Below are 26,471 nucleotides of genomic sequence, written 5' to 3' on the forward strand. Positions count from 1 at the left end.
GTCCATGGCTGGAGAAGAAATGCAGTGCCTCATTTGAAGGAGCGGAATGGTCTCATTTTCATCTTCTAAAATTGCTTTGTGCAGGTCAGTATGAAAAATTGAGGGAAGACAAGAAAACTTTGGCATTTATTCTGTTCCGGAGGAAATTATTTTGGCCACAGAAAATGCCAGCACATTCTGCTCCCTTGAATCCCCTTGAATTCTTTGATAGAAATCCAGTGCCATTCCTGCAGCAGAGCCACAGCCACCCCACATACCTCCTGGCCACCACCACATTTTCTGGGTTGAGTCTGCCCAGGCTGGTAAAACACACACGTTGCTTTTAATCTGCCACTCTTCTTTATTGCTATTCGGTTTTAAAGCAAGCCAGAGAAGTTATTAATTATGAGTCTGATCCAGAGCCCACTGGGCTCAATAAAAGGTTTTCTACTGAGTTCAGCCAGACCAGAGCACCCTGGGGTTATTGCTGTGCTCTAAAACAAGTGTCCTTTGTAGCTGCAGGAAAACGCAGGTAGGCTTTTCTGCACAACAAAAACAAACAAGGATCTCCTGTGGGGATGCAAAGATTTCGTCCTCCTGTAGTTTAATTATTTTTTCACTTCTGTTCCTCACTCTGTGTTGCTTAGCTGACTTCAGTCAATTCAATTTCTGTCCTAAGCAAGAGGAGAGTCAGCCCTGAGAAGTCTAATACTGCATAGGCAGAATAACACCGCTTGGTCTTGGCTAGCCAAGGAACAATTTTGCTACGGGGAGAAGCAGCTAGGAAATCACCCGTGAATCCTGCTTTGCATCGCCCAGATTGCTCTGGTGCTGCCACATACCCCTCTGCCAGCTTGTGGCAAGGCAGAGGTGTCTTCGCTGCTCCCCTATCACAGCCTTTACTCCCCTTCGTGGTCAGTTATTAGCTCTTTGCAAGTCATGTTTTCCAAAAAGTCCAGCAGCTCCACTGCCCAAAGCTCTACCAGTGAAGGGGAAGGAGCTGCAGAGCACCATCCTCCGACCCAGGGCATGCCCCAGGGCTGGGGGGGCTGGCACCCCCTGAGCTAGCCCTTCACCCCCCAAACCCTCCTCACTTCTGACTTCCAGCTTAGGGACAACTCAGCAACAACTGCGCGTGAAGGTAAAGGGGGATCAGCACAGGTTACCCTCCAAACAGAGGCAGATAATCTTTTAGGCTTAAATGCAAAGGTGAGTCTGGATGGCTGAGCCACGCACTGCAGAGAAGGGACGGTGCTGTTTCGGGAAGCGGCGTTGGAGGATTTATCTTCGTCTCACTCAGAGCCAGGTGAAAGGCTCAGGCTAACAGCGATCGCAACGATCACATTTAGGGGAAGAAGGAAATCAAGAACAGAAAATATAAAGAGAGAAACTGCTTTTTGATTGACAGCTCAGAGCTCTCCATCCCTGCTTGGGAAGGGAAGGCTTCAAATAAGAATTTATCAACTTTTGTAAAAATAATACAGCCATTCTGTTTGGATCCTCACCCGCTGCATCACTTTCTGATTACAAATTATATCTGTTTTCCCTGTAAAGATCTGTTTCTACATGCCAGAAGTCTACCTTGGACATTATTTGGATCTTCTAAAATATATTTGCGGTTTTGCTGGTGCAAATCAGGAATCCAGTGCACCGGTCTGCCTTTCTGCTTTCTGTAAAGCAACAAGAACTTGCTCTCCACCAGTGCACAGAGGTGCTGGGACAAGCCACCGTGCTGCCGTCTCCATTGCCATCTAGTGGCACCGGGACCACGGTCCCCACCCACCCGTACCCCACGCAAAACCGCGACCCACAGCCACGGGCTGCGGTCAGGACAAGGGTCTGGGCCCCCTTGAAAAAAGGGGGGGGGTCTTTCTTTTGATGCAATCAAAACACACCAATCAGTTGGAGTTTGGTTGTTTGTTTTTTTTTCCTTCCTGAATTATATTAATCTAAGTATAAAGTATAAAGTATACTTTATAATCTAAGTATAAAGTATAAAGTATACTTTAAAGTATAAAAAATGAATTGTCATCATTTGCTCCTGTTCCCGTCTATGGCAAGAACGAAGGCTGGGCTGCAGGGGAGCCGAGGGGGTGCAGCTGCCGGGATGGGGAGACACCGAGGCTCTTCTGCACTGCCGGGCGTCGAAGAGAGGCCACAGCAGCAGGAAAGGGGTCGGAAGCTCTGCAAAACCATCTGGGTATCACATTCAAAGCTTTTATTTGCTGTCATTTTAAAACCTCCAGGAAGCTTCCAAACAAACTCTTCACTAGAGAAAAACGGCTCATTGACTGCCTGGGGTTTTGTCTACAATAAATAACGTTCAGTTCTTCCTGCTTGGACTCCCTTCTGGGTGCTCATTTGTTTTACTTCCCTGTGGCTTTTCCTCAATACCAACCACTGTTTGTTTGTATTCTTTCACAGCATGAATCATTCCTTAAGCAAACTATAGGTGACACAGGACTTTGACCTCGTTTGCATAGTGTAGGTCTGGGAGAAACTCCACGGCTTTAACAGGGCTGGTCTGTGGATGAAGGAGGGTAGCGAAGGTATTACCTTGCCCTCCTCCTTCTTCTTCTCCAGCAACCAGAAACCTCATTTTGCTTTCAAAAGCAATTATCCTCTGACATAGGAGGAGAGGGTAAGTCAGTAGGAGACACCAACCCCCAGGCTCCCAATGTCACCTGCTGTCCCACCAGTCAGACGATGCTGCCTGCAGCTCCTGCATCCACGAGGGGCTTTATTAACACTATGATTTAAGCACAAACCTAAATCCAAACTCTCCTCCTTGGAGACACCACGATGACCTACAGTGAAGCCTGGACCCCCATAGGGTGGCCCTGACCCTGTTAGCAGGAGGCTCTGTGGCAAGGGCTTCCCCGGCAGCACGGATCCAGCCCACCCCTGCCAAGAACAGCAGCTGGGAACGGGTGATAACTGATGAAAAACACGCACACAAGTATCTGTGAAATACTAGTTATATTTCTATGGTTTTATAGCAATATAGTACTTCATATGAGACTGGAAAACATACTTTCAAATATTTTAAGTTACCTGTACACCTACATAACCTGTTTATGGAACAGGAACACCTTGTTGCTGCTTACCGAAACCCATGACTTACCAGTCCCACAGCAACATAATAAATGCCCAGAATCCCACGAGCTTTTCTTTTGCTCTGGAAACAACACACTCGGATAAAGCTCATTTTATAAACACCAGAATTGCATTGCAATATCCATATATATATATATATATATATATATAAAGAAAAACTTCTACCTTTCATAAATACATCGTACATAAAATATGTTCCCAAAATACATTCATGCATTTTCTCCATCTAAGATCCCTGCTTGTACCCAAAGCGTCTGTAAGCTGGGAAGGGCAATCGCTGGGCAAGGCCTGGAGACAGGCTCGTGTTTGCAGTTGGCTCCAAACCCAGGTGGAGGTTGTGAAAAAGCCTTTGGTGTTTGGGTGGTGTTGGGGTTAACTCCTGCATCAGTGGGCCTAATCCTGCCTCCCTGAAAAAACAGGGCTCTCCTGCACGCTGTGCCTCATCAAAGCTGCACCAGCTGCCCATGTTCAAGCAGCCAAAAGCCACCCTCCATCTCACCCTTAGCACTTCTGGTTGTTCCAGCAGTTACTGGAGATGCTCAGGTCTCTCCCAGCGCTTGACAGAGGCTGGGAAACAAGGGCTTTGGAAACGGGAAAGTCACTACCTGGCTTTGGTGGAAGGGGATCTGTGGATGGAAAAAGCTGCTTTCTTGACCACCATTGACCTGAAGATGGACCATGCTCCCAGCGCCGCCATCCCTGTCTGCAACGGGAACGGCTTCGCCTCTGCTCTGAGAGTTGGTCCTTTGCTAACAAAGGAAACAAATGCCCATCCCGTGTCCGTTTATGAAAGCATAAATACACAAAATATACAAAAACATCTACAAAGTACTTCTAAGTAGCAGCTGGCACAAAAGAAGCACCAGTTTTGCAGCTCAGTAATGTAGGTCCCGTCCCCGTGAACACGGTTTATACAGTGCAGGACTCCGGGGGCCGGCCACAGCCCTCCCCCGGCGCTGTACCTGGATCGTGTGGCTGTGCAAATACAGGCAGACTAAGCACTAACCTCACGTGATCTGGGCTGAGAGGGAAGCCAGACATACCCCTGCCCAAATTCCACTTTTCTCCCCTTCAGAAAGGTCCTGGTCAATATTGCAAGTGCACATTCAAAGGTCATTGTGGGAACGCTGCCCTCTCTACTTGCAAGCAGAGCAGTTACAAGTCAGCATCCCCTTTCCACAAGGCAGTCTGTCGTTAGGGCAAGCTATCCCTTAAGCTAGCGGTCTAAAACCAGATTAAATTCATTCTGACTTTTCTCATCTACCCAAACTCAATGTCTTTACAGAGCAACCAAAGAGAAGCATTGCATAGATCTGTATCTCAGGTCTTCCCGCACCCAACAAACAGCAAGAAGTAAGTTCAAGTTTTGCACAGTATATTACAAAAGGCATCACCTTTAAACAATGCAAGAAAAAATAATGAAGTGTCACCACGGTGTAAACCCTGCAATGAAATGAGGCAGTGAACGTACAGTGCTCGGCAGCTCTCAGGGATGGCTGCCTGTAGTGTACTGATGAATTTGCTAGACAAATCTCCTCTCAAACCTATCTCCCATTGCACAGTAATATGAATTTGCATAATTAAGATAACCTGCTCCTGAACAAAAGGAGCGATGCTGTGTGTCACAGGAAGGAGGAGGACACTGTCAGGGCCATCTGCTTTGCTTACAGTAGTTTAAGGGCCGGTCATCCTCTTTGCAATGCAGACTGCAAGACAGCAGGGCTCTTTTTAGGCTTGGGAAGTCTCAACAGAAGTTTTGCTACAGTTGGCTTTACTATTGAGATATTAGGGACCAGATCTCTGGTGGTTTAAACCCACATGCTCCATTGGAGTTACCGGTGCTTATTTCCACGAGTGGAGAATGCGGTCCTTGCTTGTCACAGACATAGAATAAAGCTATGGTAGCCCTTTCTTTAAATAAAATTAAATAACTGCATATGGCATCAGCGCACAATTTTAAATGTGCTTCTGCTGTTAAGAAAATAGCAAGCACACCAGTGGTTAATTAAATTATTTCTCTTGAACTAAAAAAGTGATAATATTACTATTAATTTAAAAACCCTTAGGGACTGCATAACATCTTCTCATTGTATTTCTGAGACCGAGAAAGTCAATTCCACGCGTGCAGCACTATATATCCTCTTCAGCCGGCAGCGAAGGTTTGTGTTCCTGGAGGTCACAGTTGCCATTTTCAGATGCATCCGAGCTGCCCGGAGCCGACTCTGCTGGCGGGGGTTTGTAGAGTAAACAGGCGACTATAAAGAAGGTTGTCCCAAGCACCTGCAGCCATGAAGACATCCCATTACTCTCTCCTCCCCACAAAACCAGGCGCCTAGCCCTCACCTGGGATGAGATTTGCTGACCAAGCTTTGGGGAGGACATGATGCTGAAGGCCAGCTGGGGCAGCAGACCAGCACGCAGAGCCGGAGGGGGTAAAAATCTGAATTTAGCCAGCCCCACAGCAATGGGACAGTGAGAATTTGGAAAGCTGTTCAGCCCCACAAGGACACCTGTAGCACAGTGCTGCGTGGACCAACACCGCCTGAGCCATTTGCTGGAAGGCTTTTGAAAGCCTCTTTATCACAGCAACTGCTAAACACCGCTGTCTAGGGCAAGTGCTTGTTTGGGAGCAGTTAAAATTATGGTTTTCAGCTAATAAATAAGAAACGCACAGCTAAGCTCTCTTATTTTCTAGCAGTGATCAGGGAATGGTTATTTACAGCCTGCCCACAATGCCATCCCTCACTTTCACTAACGCACTGCAGTTACATATTTTACTCCATTTCTAGCAAAAAATCACTTTGGTAACTGTTGGGAGAAGAGGAGATATTTCACATGGTGCAACAGAAACTGTAAGCCTAGAAAGTAATGGGAATTTAAGAGAATGATGGTGCCTGGAGCTCCAGGCACCATTACCTGGCAAGAAGCAAATGGAGCTTCTGCCTTCCCTGAGAACGTTCCTTGTGTGAAGGTCTAATTTGGGTTGTGGGGGCAGATCAGGACAACGCAATTTTGTAAAATTCTCTCCCAGAGCAAAACGCTGTCTCCTAAGACCTGCTTGCTTTATCAGAGAGTGAAGTTAACAGGCAGCATCACCTTGTAGACCAGTCCAGCGATGAGGGTGTATCGGCTCATGGCTGAGTTCTGGTAAACGTAGCAAGAACCTTGCTCGCCGCACTGGTCCTGCCAGAGCAGGCAGGATTTATCAATCATGGACCCAAAGGCGATGGGGCCAGGGATGCCTCCTGCGGGAAGAGAGCGCAGACCTTCAGTGTGGGCAGCACCTATGCACCAGCCTTGCAAGGTGCTTGCAGAAAAGCATCTGCTACCATGATTAAGCAAACTCATCCTGCAACGTCTAGAGCCATAAGGTATCCAAAATACGCTGAATTTCAAGACCTGAGAGTCCAGTGGGTCTTTTGACCATCCTGACCTACATGTTGCACAAGAGCCTAAAGGCATACACAGGAGCTTCAATGCCTCTGCTCCTTTTTTTTTTTAAAATAAGGACACATTGCCAGGACATTGCTCCTCTACCCCACCTGAGACGTGTTACAGAACCCTTCATTCAGTTTGCAAATCATATGCAAAGGGAATTAGGTTTTTCTGAATGACAGCAAACAAGAGAAAGCATCCTCCTTTCAACAGCGCATGTCCTACCCCCTTCTCTTCCAACCCAACATGTTTTATTCTTAGGTAACAGCTTGGCAGACGCTCCGCAAAGCCAATGGACCGTACCGATGCACAGGTTCACTCTGTTCCATACCTAGTGTTCGTACTACAATCCACTGGATCCCAAGCGCGAATGACCTTTGCCTGTCAGAGACACACCTGCGGAACAAAAGGGGATTGTTTAAAAACACTGCCAGGCTGCATGGCACCTCCCTGCCCCACAATGCCACGCACTTGGGTCCAGCACGCTTGGGACCTCCATCCCCTCTGGAGATCGAGGTTTGCCTCAGTGCAATGTCCCCCCACCACTGCTGCAAACTGGGACACACACGTGGGTGCCCTATGTCAGAGGACAAAGCTGCCAATGCTAGAATTTGCTTTCCCAGCTAGACAGGGAAGGGAATTAGTCCTGATGTCTCCAGGCTGCCAGTAACAAGGTGGTTCCCATCACACCTTCCCCGTGGCTTGAGCCAGCAGGATAAAGTGGAGAAGTGGATTCTTGCGGTGCTGGTGGAGGACGAGGCGATCCCATGCTTACCGCAGAGTGGCGGTCAGGGCAGGAATACTGCTCAGGAAGGTGAAGAGGATCACCACGAACATGAAGAACAAGAGCAGGGGCCTTTTCGCACAAGAGGAGGTGCATTTCCCTGCCTCTGCGTCGCCGGGGCCAGGCAGGAGGGTTTTCTCAATGCAGCTACACTCGTGATAGACCTGGGAAAGAAAGGCTGGTGGGCACTTTGCCAAGGAGAGCATGGTGATAGTCAAAGCTTTAAAAAGAAAGAAATTCAGGGAGGGCACAAACCAGCTGGTTTCACACCCAGAGTGGAGTGAAGCAGAAATCAAGCTGCATTCTTGACACACCTCTGTTTCAAAACAGGTTATTAAATAAGAGAAATTAACTTTGCCAGGCATCCCTTGAACACTGAATGTCATTATTACCCTTCTTAAGCCTTTGCCTGTCTCTATGAGCAACATGCTGGAAGGATGAGGAGGTGTATCATGTTCGCTGAAGACTCAAAATAAGCATTGGGACAGGAATTAGGTGCCTGCCAAGCTCCCCGCCTGCCTGGGTGATTTACCACGGATTTCAGCGCAGTTTGACCCGGAGTGAGGCAAAACCGGTTGGACGCATTGACAGAAGCAAAGCGGGGCAACCTCAGGGTACCTTCTGCCTTCATCCCAGGTGGTGCCTGAGAGCATCCATCCTGCACTGGGCTTTTACGCTGATTTGCAGCAAAGCTCAAACCTGGGGACGCTTTTGCAGAGCCAGCCAAATCACTTCAAAGAAGATGTGCCACCACCTTTTCAATACACTGTGCTTTCAGACATACCTTCTTGCCATTCCTGAGGTTTTCAGACACTTTTTTGCACCCGGCGTGGCAGGGAGAGTAATACATAATGTCATCGCTCCCGCAGACAGGGCTGTAGGTCTCCTGTAGACAGCCACACTCGGCGTTGCAGGCTGCTGTCAGGTTTAGGCGGCCACTAGGCAAAGCACTAAGGGAAACACAGGAGCAGTCAGTGGGGAGACACTGAACACCATTTTCCAGGAGGAAATGTGTAGAGCAAGGGAAGGAGAAGGGGGGACAGTAGGAGATGTGGTGGATCCCCAGGTAGCATAAAGCCAGGCTTGGGAAGGGTTTCATCTCACCCCATTTTAACCATGAACAGGAATCGTGCCCTGGAGCTGTCTCTTTCCCACAGCTACAAAGGGAGTTTAAGTGACCAGCTCATAGGGAGACACCTCCATTTGGAGAGGAGATTCCCACTTTTAGTCCAGTTTATCCCAATGGACAGAGATGGGGGACTCTGTGAAGGCAACTGAAGAGTGGAGTATCTCACACTCTGGTGCTGCTGGTCTCCCCTTCCTCACTAAAGAGGGAGCCTCTTCCATAAACTCCAACTAGATGCAAAAATTAGGACATCTATATTCTGGGTCTCACCCTCAGTATCTGCCTGTAAGACTGACTGGACATCATCTTCCATCACCAACACATTCACACGTGACTACATACACCAGCACCGTGTATTTGGAGTTATCCTTCTATTCTGACCAGGGCCACGCAGCACAAGACAGATGGGATGATTGTTATTACCTTCCCTCGTACATCTGGGTTACTCCTGCCATGGGCATGTTAGGGCAGTGAATAAAAAAAATGAATATAGCCAGCAGACTCGACACTGTGCAAAGTAAACACAATTTGATGATTCCTGAACAGCGGAGTTTAAATTTATTCACAAGGAATCCTCCCAGGAATGTGCCTCCCCCTCCAGCTGGCACGACGAGATAACCTGAAAAAAAGGGAAAAAAACCCCACAAGCAAGTTTAGAAATGTCAGCAAGGAGTTTTCATGTCTGAATACATTAACTGCAGCGTGTCTGCATGAGAATAACCCCTTGGTTGCTGCGTGGCTTCTTGGTGGGAGTTCAGTGGACTTTGCTACAGTAGGTGGTTCTCCGTAACAGCTCAGGTAGCGTGGCATGAGCCTGGTAAGGCAGTTTTTCCTATCCAGAGATCTTAAAGCAGTCTCTTTGAGGAGCACATCATGAGTATTGATGCTTGTTGGACACCACTTCCTCGGTCTACGATACAGCAGCTAAGTGAGGATCTTCCCAGTTTTGGGATGCTGACAAAATATGTCCCCTAGCTCAGACATCCCTTGTTAGAGGGAACATTTAGTTAACGTTTCCTGGTAATGCACTAGAAGGAACGGACCACAATTATTATGCCTTCCTCTAGAGGGTAACAGATGGCTACAGAAGCGACACATTTCTTCCTGATGTCAGTAGATACAGCTCTGAAAATGCACTTGGTACAGATATGCTGACGGGAAACGATCCTACCTAATAGCTGAAGACGGTAACAACTCTGTAAATGAACTGCAAAGTGTGTCTGTCTCCATTCTAAATGAGCTACAGTGCTCTTGTATTTGTAGGCAAAATGGGAAAACATTGCAAAAATCTGGTTTCCTTACCAAAAAAGGTAGCCGCTTCAGAGGCACTTAAACTAAACTGAGACTCCAGGAACTTGGGTCCAAATGTGGACATCCCAGCAATGAGGGTGGCTTCGGTCGCTCCCGCTAAGCAGAGGAAGATGAAGGTGGGGTTCTTCAGAAGCAGCAGTACTGATCTGGGAAGAACAAATATACTGGAATTGAATCACTGTGGCACATTTTGATTTCAGATCTGTCCCCTATCTTCAAGCCAGAAGGACCACATATAAGACGAGGGAGCATCCCACCATGCTGCATCTCTTCGAAAGAAAAAAACCAAAAGGGAGCTAATTGGAGTTTGAAAGAGCAGTGAGCTTCTCCACTTATGCTTATCGAGTCCTACCAGCCAAGGAAGGAGGCTGAGGTTACTTTCACCTCTCCCTATGTACCTGCACAGAGTAGATGTCGGTGCTTTGTGGAGATAGTCTGCATTGCAGGTGGGGATCAACAAGTTTGCCCTCAAACTCTGCCTTTATATATAATGTCTCTCATGTGCCAACCTGCTCTTGCTCTTGTTCCTACTGGGTGTTGTCCTGACTATCTTCAGGTGCCTAACAGACATGCTTACCCTGGCCATCTTTTATAGCCCCGTTGGCTACAGCCAATTGGCAAGGGAATCTGAGGAACGTCAACCAAACACCTAAAACAGGACGGAATCATCTGGGGCTCTTCTCTGTGGATCTCCTGATGGAGTCTCTTTATCTCATGTGCATGTTCAAAATGGGGGATGGATACCAGCAGTGTGTGTATGATATAATTCACACTTAGGGTGCCCACAACTTCTATAAGGATGATTTCAGCAGTAATTTTCCAACATTTAGGGTCAGGCTGAGTATTTTCCATTCCTAAATGGGGCAATACTGAAAGAACACTACTCCTCACCAAATCTCAATCATTTCAAGGTTTTATTAGTCCCTGATGGCAGTTATCTTGGGACTCCCGACTCAACCAAGAGCAGGGAACGAAGTGGTGTTACACCCTCACATACGCACATGCTGCTCATGTGCACCCATGTCCTCATGAGAATAACAATCTCTGATAACCATGGATGTTTTGCAGCTCAGGGGAAATACCAAGCAAGCCTTTCTATATGGAGGAAACACCTCCAAGACACCTTATATCCCACTGGAAAACAGAAAGCAATCTTTCTCCCACAATCTAAGCACAGTTTTACTTTAAGATTAATATATAACTTGAGCAAATACATTTTATTTTTGACCCACCGGGATTTAGCAGAGAGACATAGATATGCCTGAAAAATTGCCATGTGTCATTTATATGCGGAAAGATGATCCAGCAACGATTCCATCTCCGAGACACAGAAACACCCCCGGGCACACGGGATGGTCTCAATTATCTCTCCCTATCTCGGATATTGGACTAAGAGGGCTGACACTGCTTTGCAGGAGGCGTTTTGTAACGAGCTTGAAATTCTGCCACATGACTTTCCCCAGGCCTAGCCCAGACCAGTACCACAGATCATCCCATTTCTGAGACAGGCACAAACCCGTCATCCCGTGGCGATGGCAGCGACAGGGATGCTGCGGGATGCTCGGTGAACTGAAAGGCACAGTCACTTACCACCTACTGCTTTGGAGGAAACGTGAAATCAGAGAAAACCTACGGTAGTACAACCGAGGGAGACACGTGCTGAGGCTCAGCGTCAGAGTTATGCAATGCTACCCACATAAAGTGGAGAATTTCATTATACCAAAAGAACAAAGAAGCTGAAAGACAGAAATACCACACATTCTGACACCTTGATTACAGGGGGCTTTATACTAACCATTGTCTAGCTGTTGGTATTAGTTTAATTTACTAAACTATTTTCCAGGAATGATCTTTTCGACTGTGCTTTATCTGGAAGCACAAAGCCTAATCTCTTAGTGAGAAAACACTTGTGGACCTTGTGGCTGATGTAGAAAATGTACAATGTCTTCACCTTTTTACAGTTCCAGAGAAAAGAAGGGAGTTGTCCCCTGGCACTAGCTTGACTTTGTGCCTGTTGGCCAAAGGTTACAGGCTGACTTGCAGGTTAGACTTGCAGGTAGGAAAATGCAGAGGAACTGCTTTCAGCGCTAAGAGTAAGGATTTACTCACGTAATTTAATCTGTTTGTAGACAAAAGATGTAGTTTTGAGGAGCTACGGCACATAAAACCTTACCAAAGTCAACACAGACATTTTCATTGCTATCAGTAGGACTTTAAGCAGACCCAGAAACAACATAACTCTTGGATAGTCTTGACTATCCTCAGTTCTTGCAGCCAAAGGGATTTCAGGAGGCCAAGAGAAGAATCCCACCATCTATAAAAGCCTGATCCTGCAAGCCTTTACCGATATGGGCACATATAGGTACTCTTTCCTCATGTAATGGTCCTGCTGAGTAGGTTGGGACCACCTATACAATCAGAGCCTGCTCCTCTGAGCAACACTTGCATGCCCAGGACACCCCAGACTGTAGCAGAGTACGGCCACAAGCTAATGAGTCATTAACAACAGATGGATATTTGTGCAAAATTAGAGCACGTGAATGGGGACTTTTCCGCATTCCCCCAAAATGACACCTACTGCGACCACCACCAAGGGAAGGGAGGGCAGTACGTATGTCCTGCAGGAATGTAAACCAACCTCCCTTTACAACACACGGAAGCTGTAGTAAAGCCATGAGACAAACCAAAGCCCCACCCTGCCACCTAATCCAAGAGGGATGGGTGAAATATTGACCGTAGCTTCTCGTGTTGAAGATCAGGGCCAGTGAGTGATCCTCACAAACCCTGTCCCGTGGCTCGCTAGGACAAAGCCTCCTCTCCTGGCACAGCTCTGCGTGTCTTCTGTTTGAATCCCTCTGTGCTGACAGCAGGAGTTATTTCATGAGAGCAATCATATGGAACCAGAGAAAGGAAAATGCTATTTTATCAGGCCTTTTCAACCCAAGAATTAAGACAGAAGTCTCTTCAGGGCAGAGGATTAAGCTGTATGGGCTGCATTCCTGTGAGCTCCTGCTCTTAGACAGCATTGTGAATACAGCCATTCATGAAGCTCACTTAGAACGGACCTGATGGCATGGAATAGTATTTTATTTCATCAAGTATTTCTGCTTATCTTTGTTAGACTCTTACTGTCCATACTGTGAGAAAATGTGTAGCATCTGATCCCTTACTAAAACAAAAACAAGAGTGTCCTTTGGCCTCGCTCTCCAGCCTGGTCCATGTGTCCCCAAGAGCTGCACACACAGATGTGATCTCCTCTTTAATGCAGGTTTCCAGAATAGCAACCCTTTAAGGCACTTCCCTTTTATTAATCAAAAGCAGGGAACACAAAAGTCTGTTGGGTTTTTGCTTTCAAATGAAAACCACACTAAGGTCTGGACTGATCTGAATTATTTGATATGAGTTCCCCACCTTCGGGTATTTGTTCTTCAGGAATGAGGGGTGAAAGAAGATGGTCCTGGAGGAGGACTGCCTCCGTACCTGCTGTCAGACAGCCTTCACCGAGAAACAACGGGGACTTCGTTCCAGATAAGCAAGAAAAGCATCAACCACTGAATTTCATCCCTCTCCGCTACCCTGCTTGTGTTGGTTTTAGTCATAACCTTATCATTATGTAAACGCAGGTTTTGAATTTCATTTCCGTGCAGAGAATAAGCTGTGACCTCGGAAAATGGCACCCCGTCAAGAATGCCGTTTAATAACAGTATTGAAATCTGTTCAATGTAATATTCTTCATAAAACTGCCTTAACCCCTGGTAAACTTCCTACGAAGTCTCCAAGAATTTCGGACCAATGTGAGTAGTTGCACTGACACAACACAGAGCGACTGCTGCTCAAAACTCCCGTGCCGAGCACCTGCTTCGATCCTCCTCTGCCAGCACAAAGACAAACACCACAACTAACGTTCAGAAGTAATTGCTGGCAGCGGCACGGGGTTTGGCAACATCGAATGTTTGCCTTTGCATCCACGTGTGATGGCTGCCCCGTGCAAACTCCTCCCTAAGAACGGTCCTGGGAGAAATACTAAAAAGAAAAATCCCCTTATTGACTGCAAGCTCCGAAAGGAATTGATACCCAGATATCTCTGCAACATCCGGAGCTTGCACACCAGCTAAACCCAAGCTGTAGATAAAGCAGCACCTCTCCCCCTGCCCTCCATTTAAATACAACTCAACACAAAAAAAAAAAAAAGAAAGAAAATCATAAAAGATTTCAAAGATCCATAGCAAATGTTTCCAGGTTAAAAGATCACATTTTATTTTGGCCACTCGCTTGTCCACTTTGTTCCCACCCAGGATCCCTTTAAACCATTTCCTACCAAACCTCCTTTAGTGCAAGCATGCTCGCCCACGCCGCAGAGCCAAGCAGCGGCCCTGTGATTAAATGCGCTGCTGTGTCACTGCTTTGCAGGAGAGATAAGAAGTCGTAACACATAAAAGGTGGCTGGAAGATGCAAAGGCAAAAGAAAAAAAAAAAGGAAACCAAGAATAAAAGAGAAAGGGAACTGAAAGCTACAGTGCAGGATATCTTGTTCCCTGGATTTGGAATGGAGCTGTAAGAGTCAGGGGTTTTGTTTCCTCTCTTTTCTCATTAAAAGGACAAAACAGGGATCTAACACAAGCAAAAATAGAGGAAAGGAAGAAAAGCCCCGAGGGGACGGAGAGGAGGAGACATTGGACAACACCCAATTGGGCCAGGTGAGGCCAGGCACAAGCAGTCAGGAAGAAATAACGCCGCTGGGGAGAGGGAATGAGATGGCAGAGACCGTGCGTCTCCTATCACCTAAAGGCTGGCACCAAGCCACTCTCGGTGAAACTCAGCGTGTCGGATATGCCTGCAGGGGGATCTTCACACGTGGACGTGAGCTTCTGAAAACCACAGACAGGACCAGCCACTTGTACCCTGCTCTCCCACGCGATCCCCAGCACAATTTCTAGTTCGGCCCATTTGCCGAGAGCCCCCAGCCGCTGATGGGACCGGGCGCTTTGCAACCTCCTCTGCGAGAAAGCGTCATCGCTAGTTTGAAGATGGGCAAACCCTTTTAGCTAGCATTGCAGAAAGCAAGCTCCGTTTGGGCCCATTGCTCTCGCTTCTGGGGAGGGCTCCCTGAACCTCAGGCATGGGGTGGTTTTCTTACCGAGGCAGATCTTTAACTGTTTTCCCAAAGTCTGGATCCGATGCTTTTTTGTGGCTCCCATCCTTTAGCTGATGAGCCTCTGACACTCTCATAACAATATACCGCTGGGATCCTGAAAAGGAGAGGCAAACAGGAACAAGGAGCATGTGAGACATGGGATGGGGATGCTGCCGAAGCGGTGGATTTGCAGGGGGAAAATGCAACGCGACATCCTCCCTCTGCCAGTGGCTGCAAGGGAGGAGCAGGGAAACAGGCAGCCGGAAAGCCGCGGGGGTGAAATCCATGTAGGAATTACAATTTAAACACTGGAAGCTCTTCCTTTACCCCTGTGTCCCCAGCTCCACGTGTGCATAAGGATGCGAGCCCCGAGGCGAGAGCGAGTACCGTGCAGTCCCGGCCCCAATTCCCGCGAGCCGTGGTGGAGCCCCGTACCTGGGAGGCGCTGGGGGTACCCCAGGATGGGGATGGAGATGAGGAGGGAGGCTGCTCCAGCCCCGAGGAAGCCGATCCACCATGCCCCCACCCACAGCGTGTTCTCCGGGGCGATGTCGATCCTGTAAGAAACGAAGCCGAAAGGACACAAGGGAGAGAGGCAGCGGTTTGAAACGGAGCGGGACAGCCTGGCGTGCCTCTCGCTGAAGCTGGCAGGGGTCAGGGGGACACGGAGGGGACGTCAGCGAAGGAAACTGAGCTCTGGCCTCTCCCATGGCAATCTGCTGGAGATACACGGCCACCATCCCTCCTGCCACACCGGAGTGCTGCCTGCCTTACTGGAGAGCACAACACTTAATGAACCCTGGAATCTACATCATTTAATTCTCCTTTAATCTCTGGCGTGCACGTTCACCTCTCCCCATTTCATTTGTGCTTTGGTGGTTGCTACAATCCTTGTTCCACCCCAGAGCCACCCTTTGCAAGAAAACTGGTGGAAATAACCCATTCCATCCCCTGGAAACCTGCTCCCCCTTTTTAACCCATTCATCTGCCAAGGAGCCTGTAAGGGGACAAGAATAAATTACAAATACTAGGAAGCAAGGAGGGACTAAGCATCCTGGCTGGATTACCAGGAGGATGAGCAGCACTGCTGGTAGCGTTGCCTCATCAGGGAACTCATTCAAAAAATTCACCTGCTGCCTCATTAGCGCAGGCAGTGCAGCATGAGGAAGGATTTAAGCTGACAGGTTTGTCAGCAATTTTCTTCCAGCGACAGCGTTAATGCAAGCCACCCTTCCAGCCTCAGCACCCCTGCAGAAACCGCTGAACACCACGGGCACGTTTCCACCCAGCCACCAGGTCATTGCTCCAGATTATTATTATTACTTTTTTTACCCCAAAGGAAACATATAGCATAAAGGAAAAGGAACAAGATTATTTTTTAGCGACTTACTCTCTGCCAATTTCAGTATAAATATTTAGAAACATTCCTCCTACCAGATAACCCGCTGCAGGCCCAAGGATTGCAGCAGTGTAGAAAACAGCTGAAAGGGAAAACAAGCCGTGTCAGACGACCAGCAGCGTTTCAGGCAGGGACGCTGCAGAGCGTTGCCGGTGCCCAGCGTCCCCCGCCCCACCGCAGCCCGGTTCCCTCCTGGACCCGGGACGCTCAGCCTCCTGCCCCCTCGCACCCCGCTCCCGCAGCCCCTGAGAAACAAAGCCAGACACTTTTGACAAGCTTTCATCTCACGCTTATGTCCCAGGGAAACTTTTGCATCCAACCTGGGAATTTTTATAGCACGGGGCAGGCAAAATTGGTTCAGTGGAAAACCATATTTATGTAGTTACTGTTTTATTATTTAGCAGGGACGTAGCTGACCCTGCTGCCACATCCCGACTGCTGGCGTGATGAGCAGCGGCGTTGTCTCCCCACTGGCAACACGCAACGTCTACACTAAATGCAGCACCACTGGCACTTGTTTTAGTTTGCTGCCATGGAAAGATCAACTTACTGATGGTCTCCTTGTGATCTCCTTCTCCCCCTGCCCAGCCTTCTGATACAACAGTATGGGCAGACTGCTAAATTTTGAAATTGCTAAAAGGTCAGCTTTTTCAGCAGTTCCACCCACTAGGGCTGTACTGGGCAATTGCTAAGTGATCAGCCATACAGAGCAGAGGAGTGAGCTGAGCCTCTTTCCTCGGTGAAGCCTGGCTGTGCTTTGCACCAGTCGTATCTGAGCAGCCCAGCGACCGTCCCTGCTGTGCTATGGCACTAAAGGGGGGATGTCCCCTCGCACGGATGGGTACGACCTTACGGTTTTTTGCCAAAGATGCTAATGCCACGCACACGCCGGGGCACGCTGGAGGGCTCTCCCCAGCTGGCCCCGTACCGGGAGCAGGAGGCAGCTCCTGATCTGCAGGGCATGCGCTGCAGGAGTGAAAATACCCAGCTGCACTTACAGTTCCTGCCCATAAATAATCAAAACCTCCCCAACAGCTGCCACTTCCCCTTGATTAACCACCTCGCCCGTTATCGGGAACAAAAGACTGGGAACACCTCTTGTGAAACTGCTCAGTGTGGCCCGTTCAGTGCCAAGGCAGATGGACCGGCTCTCCCTCCCATCGCCCAGCTCATGGCTTTGAGCTGCCCCTCCGGCTCGACTCACCAATGTACACAGGGGAGTAGTTAGTCTTGACGTTTTCATCTAAATAGGTGACGCCGAGCGTGTAGAGCGGCGTGGCTCCCATCCCGTGCAGGAACTGCGCCAGCATGAAGACGAACCTGTAGCTGGAGAGGCTGGAGGCAGCCTGGGTGCAGGGCAGGCTCTGGTTCCCCCCGCAGACGCCCATCTCCGCCGCCGAATGTGCCTCGTACCGTCCCGTGGTGAAGTGGGGCAAGGCGAAGAGCAGGGAGCCCAAGCCCATGACCAGCACGCCCCAACCCAGCCATCGCGGTTTGTGGCCGTTCCCCCCAAAATAGCTGACAAAGGTCAAGCAGACGCACGCCGCGATGTCGTAGGAGCTGGCGATCAGCCCGCTCTGGTAGCTGTGGAGGTCGAAGCGCCGCTCGATGGAGGTGATGACCGTGTTGATGAAGCCGTTGACCGTCATGCCTTGCAGGAAGGAGGCCACGCAGAGGAAGAACAAGACGCCCTTGGATGTGTTAAAGAGCTGTAAGCACCTGGGGGTGAACCCCCCCCAGCCGCACGCCAGTTCCTCCCCTTCAGCCGACACGTATTTAATCCCTTCACCGAATCGGGTCTCCTCCTCTCCCGGGGTGGTGGAGCAGAGGGGTTCGGCGCACGAGTCGGAGGGGCTGGGCGCGCTGGAAGACACCGTGCCGTTGCTCAGCAGGGTGCCGCACGGCTCCTGCCCGCTCGGGGTGTCGAAGGTCCGGCCGGCCTCGCCGGGAGGAGGAGACGGGTGGGAGAAGTTGAGCGTCTGAGTGAAACAAAAGCCATTTTGTCCGGTTGAATTCTGGGGCATTGCCATGAACGGGAACGCAGATCAAGCGGCAGGTCAAGGTGGGGCTGGTGGCTTTGTGGGGCAGCGAGGTCCTGCCCACCCAGGAGATGCAATTTTTGGCGCTTATGTCAGTAGGGAGATGGTGAAGGTCTGAGCCAGGACCATTGTGATCTGTGAAGAGAGAATTTTTTTACACATGCCTTTATATACAACGATGCCCCAAAACTTCAAATATTGTTTTTTTGTTGTTGGGTGTTTGTTTTTTTTTAATAAGTATGAGCATTTCACTGTGCCGTTCAGCTGGATGTGTGCCCTCCACCATGGGGTGTGTTGGTACCCCAGGTATTAGGGCACCGTTAATATTACAGAAAACCCCAAAACATCCAAGAGTATTTAAAAAAAAAACCAACCCCAAATCAAAGCACCTCTAAAGGCAGTCTCCCTACCAGCTGAAGCCCCTTATCCCTCCTCTTGAAGAGACCCTGGTTGGACACCAGACCCTCACTCTGCCAGCCACAACCTCTGTCCCTCTCCTTCCCCCCGCAGAGAACGGCGTGCACAGCTACAAGTTTCCCACTGTTAAAAGTCCTTTGGTCTCTCTTTCACACTCTGCCAATAACAGTTTATAATTATCCCGAAAAGTTTCCACAGTCAGATTGATTTTATTACAAGCTCTCAGATCTGTTTACAACTATTCGGTAAAATCCTTTCTATAATTAGACTACATGCCATTTCAGAGAGAGCTGGAGGGCAGAGGCAGCTGACTCTAACCTGATTACCGATGCAGACTGCCTTCTTTCAACCAGTTCCTGTGCATCGCAGCACCTGATCATGCTGGTAACCAAGAGTATTTTTTCTTATGAGCCTTGGCTGAACTATAAATATGAAAGCAATAAGGTTCTCCCTTGAATACTGGTCTTAAATACACGACAAATGCTAGGCAAGAACTGTTTTATTAGAGAGCATCTTCAAAGCATCCTGTGTTTCCCAATATTTTTTGACAATATCTGTTTGAGAGGTTCCTACAAAAATGTTCCTCTTGAGATCACAATCAGCCTCATCAGCAGCGAACGGGAAAAACGGGCATTTGTTTCCCCGGTAAAATGAACCATGTTCAGATCGCTGTAACCTGGGAATATTGCAGCCTTCGGTGAATAAATTAATACTCATCTGTGTGTTGCTGGAAAAACTTAGTGACATTTGCTTGGTAGATAATGGCGTGCACGAGCACCGATGTGCTTCCCTGCGCTGGCAGTTCTTGCAGACACCGGGGCAGGAGGACTTGGCAGAACGTGATGCTTAGAGCAGCATCAGGGTCCTGCTCCCACCCCAGAAGGGCAGAGGATAGACCACGTAGTGCAAGCAAACTTCAAACATCCAGGTCAGTAGTGCTACAACAGGTCTGGTCCTCAAGGAAATGAAACAAATGACATCCACCTTTCGTTGCAAATAATTCTATCTTAATTACCCTGTCTGGGGAGCAGAGCGCACAGAATATTTCAGGGTCCAGATTTTAGTAGGAATTTGACGATAGCGCAGGGCAGGGTGCGCTTGGCAGCCAGGAGGGCACTGCTTTTCAGGTCCACGCTAGACTCCTCCGGGTATCTTCTACTTCAGCTGGCTGAGTACAGTGCAGGTTCACTTTGATGTGTAACATGTAAATGCAAAACTAACTGCAGGCGTTGAATTTTCGCTGCAGAGACAGACTGTTGTAATGTGCTGACACAAAAAGATAACGCCTTGGACGTAAGACTATATTTTTTCACTTTTTCTTCCCTCCAATGTCCTTCTGACTCTTACAGCTCTAAATCTATTTTTTCATCTTTGGATGCAATATTGGAAACAATAAATAAGAGTGCTTTAGCACTCTAACTTTATTAAAGTCAGAGGTGATTATTAGGTACTGGACCAGGCTCTAAGGGGCGGAACTGGTCATGTACCCTGGTGTAAATCAAAAGTGCCTCCTGCACGGCAGCCGGCTGACTTCAGCAGCACATTTCCCATATCAAACATAAATCTGACTTTACATTTGACTGCACTTGTGAAGAAGGTTGCTTGGCTGGGGACTGATTTTCTGTCACTGATTTCGGTAGATTAAAAAAGCCCATCTCTGTTAGTTAGCCGATGCGACCAGGAGCCAAGAGCTCCCAAACTGGCACACCTTCACCCTGGAGGAAACGCTCCTACTGCCTCTTTACCAGCACTGGGATATCTCCTTTGATATTTCATGAATATACATTGCTACTTCGATATTTCATGAGTCAGCAAAGAGATTACAGCTTTTCATTCAAGTTTTCTTTCCCTTGAAGTAGCAGGAGTCTGGGCCACCAGATCCAGGTGACCACATCAACCTCCCCTTTGACTTTGGTTACCCCTAGTCCAGCTTAGCGGTCAACACAGGGTGAAACATTTCCAAGAAAGCAACCAGTCTTTCCTCCAAGCAGCAGATGTTTTCCCCCACACAGAAGCCTTCTCTGCCCCCAAAGCCCACGTCCTGGCCATCTCCCGATGGACCTGGACTAACAACTTGTGCTCAGGAGCTGTGGGCAGGAACCCCGCTCCTGCTCGGTGCTGCTTTTTATCTCTCGAAGTATTTATAAACTGGCAGTGACACATTCACTGGGAATATTAGCTTTCATAGGAGCCATATGCCACTTTAGAGGACAAAATATAATCTTTAGGGAAAAAAACCCAACCAACTTCACACACTTCCCAATCATTCTTATTCATCTGAGCCATCTATTTATTGCTTCCCATTCATCTCTGTTTTTAATGACTCAGCTGGTGATTTCTTGCTTACATTGAATCAGTCCCAATGCTATTATCTCCCAGCTATAGATTTACTCATTTTGCTGCAAGATTTTCACTCAAATTTTTTTCAGCTGTACAGCTGGTTCCAGACTGCCAACATTACCATGTCAACACAACAAAAGTAGCAAGGCAATGACAGCATACGATTTGTATTTCGTAATGAAATCTGTAAAGACTCCCCCACCTAATATTTAGCATTAAATTAATAGTAAAACTTACAGGCTTTTCATCAGATGATCCTTTAAAAAGTCACAGGACCAATTAAAAACATTTTGTGTCTCTGCTGAGGACCGCGATTAGATTAATGTTACAAATTAACTCATAACTGACAAGCAAAATAATCCCATTTGCTGAAGCATGCCCAATAATAGTTAATCTTCCCTTTCACTCTATGGTTTTTGACTTTTATAGGGTATTATTGTGGCAAGTAACATCTATTCATAACTTCTGCTTTCCATAGCTGAGCATAGTTTACGGTTTATGGGCAGACTTAATAATTTTTTCAGTTCTATGGCATACATGGACATATTTGCTAAGGAACAGGAATAGGGGATAAAAAATGTTCAGAAAATGTACTGCAAACCAGGGAGGAGCAGCCCCAGAAGATGCTCGGGGGCTGCGCTGGGCGATTTCAGTTATTCTCCCCGACATGTGAGTGAGCCTGACCTTACTAGACCTTTGACTTTGGGGAAGTCCACATCCAACTACCAAGCTCATGTTACTCCAGAAAGGGACAAATTCATCTGGGTTTGTACATTTAATTTCTCTCAGTAACACATACTGAATTTTTCTCGGATAGTTTGGCTTCAGAGGATTATCAGTATTACTTCTGTTGTAGCTGATAAACACCATATGGATCAAGCGTAATCCACTCGCTGGTTTAGGAACAGGAAAGCCTCCCAGAAGTGAGATAAATCCACATCCTTGTCCTGTGAACAGGGCTTGTCCTCAGGGCGCTGATTCAGTTAAAAGGGAGATGAAAGAAAGCACGGGGTGATCGGGTGTGCAACACTGAATTGTTTTCCTGGCAGCTGAGGAACTTTCCTCAGCTTATACGAAGTGTGAACCTTGCATTTTTTGTACGCTTTTAAAAAGCGCCCCTTTGGTTCAGCAATACAGAGGATGCCGCTATTGCCGGGAGCAGCATTGGGACCAACCTGGAGCCTTTTGTAAGCAATTCCTACAGGAGCAGCATCGTCCTGCACACACGGAAACGTTTCAGGAATGAGAAACACATCTAAAGAGCAGCCAGCTGACCGTACATCCAACGCTGTGCTCACCGTCAGTGCCGCAGGGACAGCTGAAGTGCAGGGGAGGAGGGATCCAGAAGCGGAGGGTGATGGGAATATCCTGGCCCACCCCTCCTGTCAGAGATGTGTTTTTACATGATCAGTCCCACCAGAGTCTGAAGCGTGGATGAGAGCAGTAGAAGCTGCCTTTAAATTATCACATGAGTAAGGACACATTTATAATTAAATAAATTCCAAATAGTAAAGCTTAGCAGTCACAAATCCTTTGTATGTTTTCCAAGCACTTTCCGCTCCCTGGCAAATTAATGCAATAATATGCAAGAAATCAGGAAGGTGGCTTGGATAATTTTCAATTAGCTGCTTGAAAATGCTTTGAAGATAAATCTAGCCAGATTTTCTGAGCTTACTTATTTGTTCCAGCTTATCTGTGCAAATACAATTGGCTGCAGCTGCCTTAGACCATCTTTAAAAACTTGCAGTGCCAACGCACAAAGCAGATTTAACCGGGCCACTATATTCTGCCATAGCAAAGATTAGCCAGACAAAAGGTTCTTTTATGCTATAATACCTAACTCCCTCTCCCTAACATCACTCTTGCTTTAATATCTTTTTCCTACCCAGAAACCTGATCAATGATGAGGTTTTCGTGCTGGCACCGTGCGGTGCTCTCCAGCCACCGTTACTGCCCATGGAGCCAGCTGTCTCCATGGCTCTTCCAACACAGACACACCACCAGCATTTCCCAGTATCTAGCCCTGCCCACAGCATGGCGTTATTTTCCATCATTTGGATTCTTACAACCCATTTAAGGATGTTTAATATTCAGGATAATGTTTCTGCATGAGCCGTTAGTCAGCTTTTTCCAATGATTCCCAGTTAGTTCCTATAGATAGCCCTGCTTTGTTTCCATGCAGAAGATGCAGATTCAGGCAAATCCTCTATGATACAAGAAATGAAACAAAACGAGCAAAACCCAAATGAAGAATGTGAGACACAATTCTTTGCTGCTTCTAAAGATAGACGCAATAAAAATCCAAAAAAAATGCAACATCCTATGTTACACAATGCAAGGATGCTGAGTACAGAATAAATGTAATGGAATAATGCTGACATCTATCATGGTTTACAGGAACTTACTCTTTTTCATCCTCCTGGTTTGATTAGTTTGAAAGTAAAAACAAAAAGGTCAAACCAGAGGAAGTGATACCATGAAACTTTGTGGAAGCCATACCACAAAAAAGAAGGATTTGGCACAAAAAATATGAGGCCCTTCTGTTGTAGGTGGTGTGTTAATATTATACAGAATTATTACATCCTCCTCATAAACAGAGGGCAACAGTCATTGCTGGAGTAGCAAAGCCTCCAAAAGGCTTTCCAAAGGCTTTTCTCCTACATTGCTGCTGGATAACAGCCTTTTCATTGAGATACCTCCTTCATCTGGCTTTTTTTTTTCCACTGAATGATCAATTCATGTATTACACCAGGCTGCACTCCTCTTGCAGAGTATCGGGAATCTATTTTGGCTTGATCGTAAGAGCAAAAGCAGAAACACAATAATCGTGCTTGGAGCCAGAACTATTTATACCCTAACTCAGACCACAACCCCCCTTTCTACTGTCACCCATTCAAAAAGCCTAAAGAAATTTGCACATTTCCACAATTGTTTTTTTCCCTTAAAACACCCGCCATGCCTGTGCTACTGCAGACTGCGAGCGAGGAGCTGTCAGAAGTGGGTTTCACGTGAACCCTCACTGTTGAAGTGAAGTGTTGAACCCTCACCCTCCCTTCAATGGGCCTTAATGCCTTTTTCCTTTCAAATGGATCAAATAGATCAACATTTGGAGGTGAAATACAAATCTTAAATCCCCAATTTCTGCTGCAGCATGGGAAGACATCTATGTGAAACCCTGGGGCATTACACAGTGCTGTAAAGGGAGAGGAGATCTGTCATGGGACATAGCCTCCATGCTGTCTCTTTTACACGCTGTGGACAAAGGGGGTTGGAGACCAACATCCAAATTGCTTTGTCCAAGCACTTCACTTTTTCCTAGACAAGATTACCTTCCAACCCCTATTCTCCATAGTAAGTGGACTTTCTGGAGAAAATCATGCACCAAGAGGTCATATTGCTCTACCAGCCAACAGGAGTCTTTAGCTTGACCTTTTTACGACAAGTTCTCCAGCTCAACCCCATGTTGGTGGGCTGGATGCCCACCCATTCCTCTCTCAAACCAGACAACACAGAGATGAAGAGAGCACATTAGAAGAGCTAAATGCATCATGGAAAGAGAAACTTGCTGATCATCAGCATCCCCTGCAACATTCGCCATCCTCAGTGAGCACAAGAGCACGAGTCCATGGAATGGGCAGAGGGTGGAAACTCTGAGTCAAGTGGGAGCATGAGAGAAACAGAAACTACAGGAAGGATCCAGCTGAGGGAAGAGCACTTCCCACAGAAGCCCACTTCGTTTCCAGATCAGCAAGTAATAACTTACCCAAACAGCCGCCGGAGCACAAGCTCACTGGTGCACACCGCTTAGCCTGGATCTTGTTTAACGTTCAGTGATGCTCTCTAATCCCCTTAGGTATTAGTCTTGAGATTCCTGCCAAGCACGGGAACAGCACAGCCTCCCAGACAGCACTTAAATGAACTCACTGCTTGAAATGGGCCATTTTGCAAAATACAGTAGAACTCCAGCTGTTCATTTTTTTGCTTAACCTCAGATTAGCACCTAGGAAGTCACTACGGCATGCAAAATGCAAAGTTAAGTAACCCCAGTTTCTACATCTCAGGTGACTCCCCAAGAAGTCATTCTGCTGGGATTTCTCTCTCTTAATTACTTGTTTAAAGTTAAGTACCTGATTTTGAGTTAGACATTCCTATTGTCTCTCTGTTGCCCACTGCAAAGCGCTCATCATATCCAGGTTATCTAGAGCCCTCAAGCCATGTCTCCACAAGCACTATTTTGTGTGTTACTAAATCACCCATTACTGCAGATACGATCTGGAGCAGGAATGGGCACATAATCATATTTCTGTTGGATTAGCCAAGCATATTACCCTGAGCTTATTCTGGCCTCATGTTGGCTACCACAACACAAACAACATTTGAACTAGCACAAAGCCAGATGGTGCAAAATTAACCCTTTCAGCACAAATCTGACGTGGCACAAGGGAGTTTAGAAAACATCAGTACATAGGCTCACGTAGCTGTAGGACTTCTGACTTGGCGTTTGCAGCTTCTAAGTTTCCTGACCCCAAGCACTCCCTATCCGCCCTCCAAAGATGAGCTAAACGAAAGCATCATACTTCATCGTATTTCATCCACTTTGAATAAACACATCAGCTTGCAGTTAATTTGCATTTGATCATGCAACACCCTAGATCTTGACACACTGTGGTATATTTTGGGATTTCTCTGAAGAGGGCACAGCCTTATTGTGTAATCGAGAGGAAATGATGACCACTTTCAAAGGGATGACTTCTCTTCATTCTCTGGCTCAAAATCCCAAACCAGTACCATAACCACAAACTACAGCTACACCAACTACCAGAGGAAGGGTAGGAACCGAGACCCAAAGGGGAATGGGACAGAGCACGAGATCAGCACGCTGGCAGCTTGCAGGGCTGCTGACCACTGCCACCAAGGATGGGCAGAAGAAGCCAACCCGAAATGATGCCTTCCTTAGAAACCTCAGAGCCATTTCAATGGCGAGCCCTTGAGCTGCAAGTTCCTACAGTGGCTACAGCAAATGTCTAACGTCGAAAGCACTGAAAAATCTCAAGGATGGCCACAAAGCACAACAGGTTGCAAACAGGCAGGTACACCTTGGCTGTGCTGTCCTCGGCTGCCTGTTTCTTCCGTGGCTGGCTGCATCTAAATAAATAAAAATCCCTGCTGATCAGAAGAGGTGAGACTTCACCGATTCCTTTGAGAGATGCTGGTGGAAAAATGCTGAGCAATACCATTCTGCATTAACAGACCTCTCTAAGAAACCCAGCTCTGTATGAAACAGCAATCCATATCAATATACATAATAATGTATAGAGAAAGGTGCGTACACGGGTGTGCGCACACCCTCCGCAAGCACCACGCGGTTTGCAAGCTGCCCCTCTTGCAGG

The 26,471-nt window shown here is 47.4% G+C and overlaps 1 protein-coding gene across 1 annotated transcript in view; it reads right to left on the reverse strand.

Moving 5' to 3' along the window:
- Positions 1 to 3,003: 3,003 nt before the first annotated feature.
- Positions 3,004 to 26,471, reverse strand: part of SLCO4A1 (solute carrier organic anion transporter family member 4A1) — a 28,564-nt gene continuing 5,096 nt past the window's right edge. Inside the window, exons 2-12 of the mRNA XM_072879416.1 lie at positions 17,490 to 18,459; positions 16,277 to 16,367; positions 15,322 to 15,443; positions 14,890 to 15,001; positions 9,744 to 9,898; positions 8,865 to 9,060; positions 8,100 to 8,265; positions 7,307 to 7,479; positions 6,863 to 6,927; positions 6,193 to 6,341; positions 3,004 to 5,376 (exon numbers count right to left, since the gene is read on the reverse strand). Coding sequence (XP_072735517.1) covers positions 5,227 to 5,376; positions 6,193 to 6,341; positions 6,863 to 6,927; positions 7,307 to 7,479; positions 8,100 to 8,265; positions 8,865 to 9,060; positions 9,744 to 9,898; positions 14,890 to 15,001; positions 15,322 to 15,443; positions 16,277 to 16,367; positions 17,490 to 18,315 — 2,205 coding nt within the window. The 5' untranslated portion in view covers positions 18,316 to 18,459 and the 3' untranslated portion in view covers positions 3,004 to 5,226. The remainder of the gene's footprint in view (positions 5,377 to 6,192; positions 6,342 to 6,862; positions 6,928 to 7,306; positions 7,480 to 8,099; positions 8,266 to 8,864; positions 9,061 to 9,743; positions 9,899 to 14,889; positions 15,002 to 15,321; positions 15,444 to 16,276; positions 16,368 to 17,489; positions 18,460 to 26,471) is intronic.

This window comes from Ciconia boyciana, chromosome 14 (assembly GCF_034638445.1).
Source record: "Ciconia boyciana chromosome 14, ASM3463844v1, whole genome shotgun sequence".
Taxonomy (NCBI): Eukaryota; Metazoa; Chordata; class Aves; order Ciconiiformes; family Ciconiidae; genus Ciconia; species Ciconia boyciana.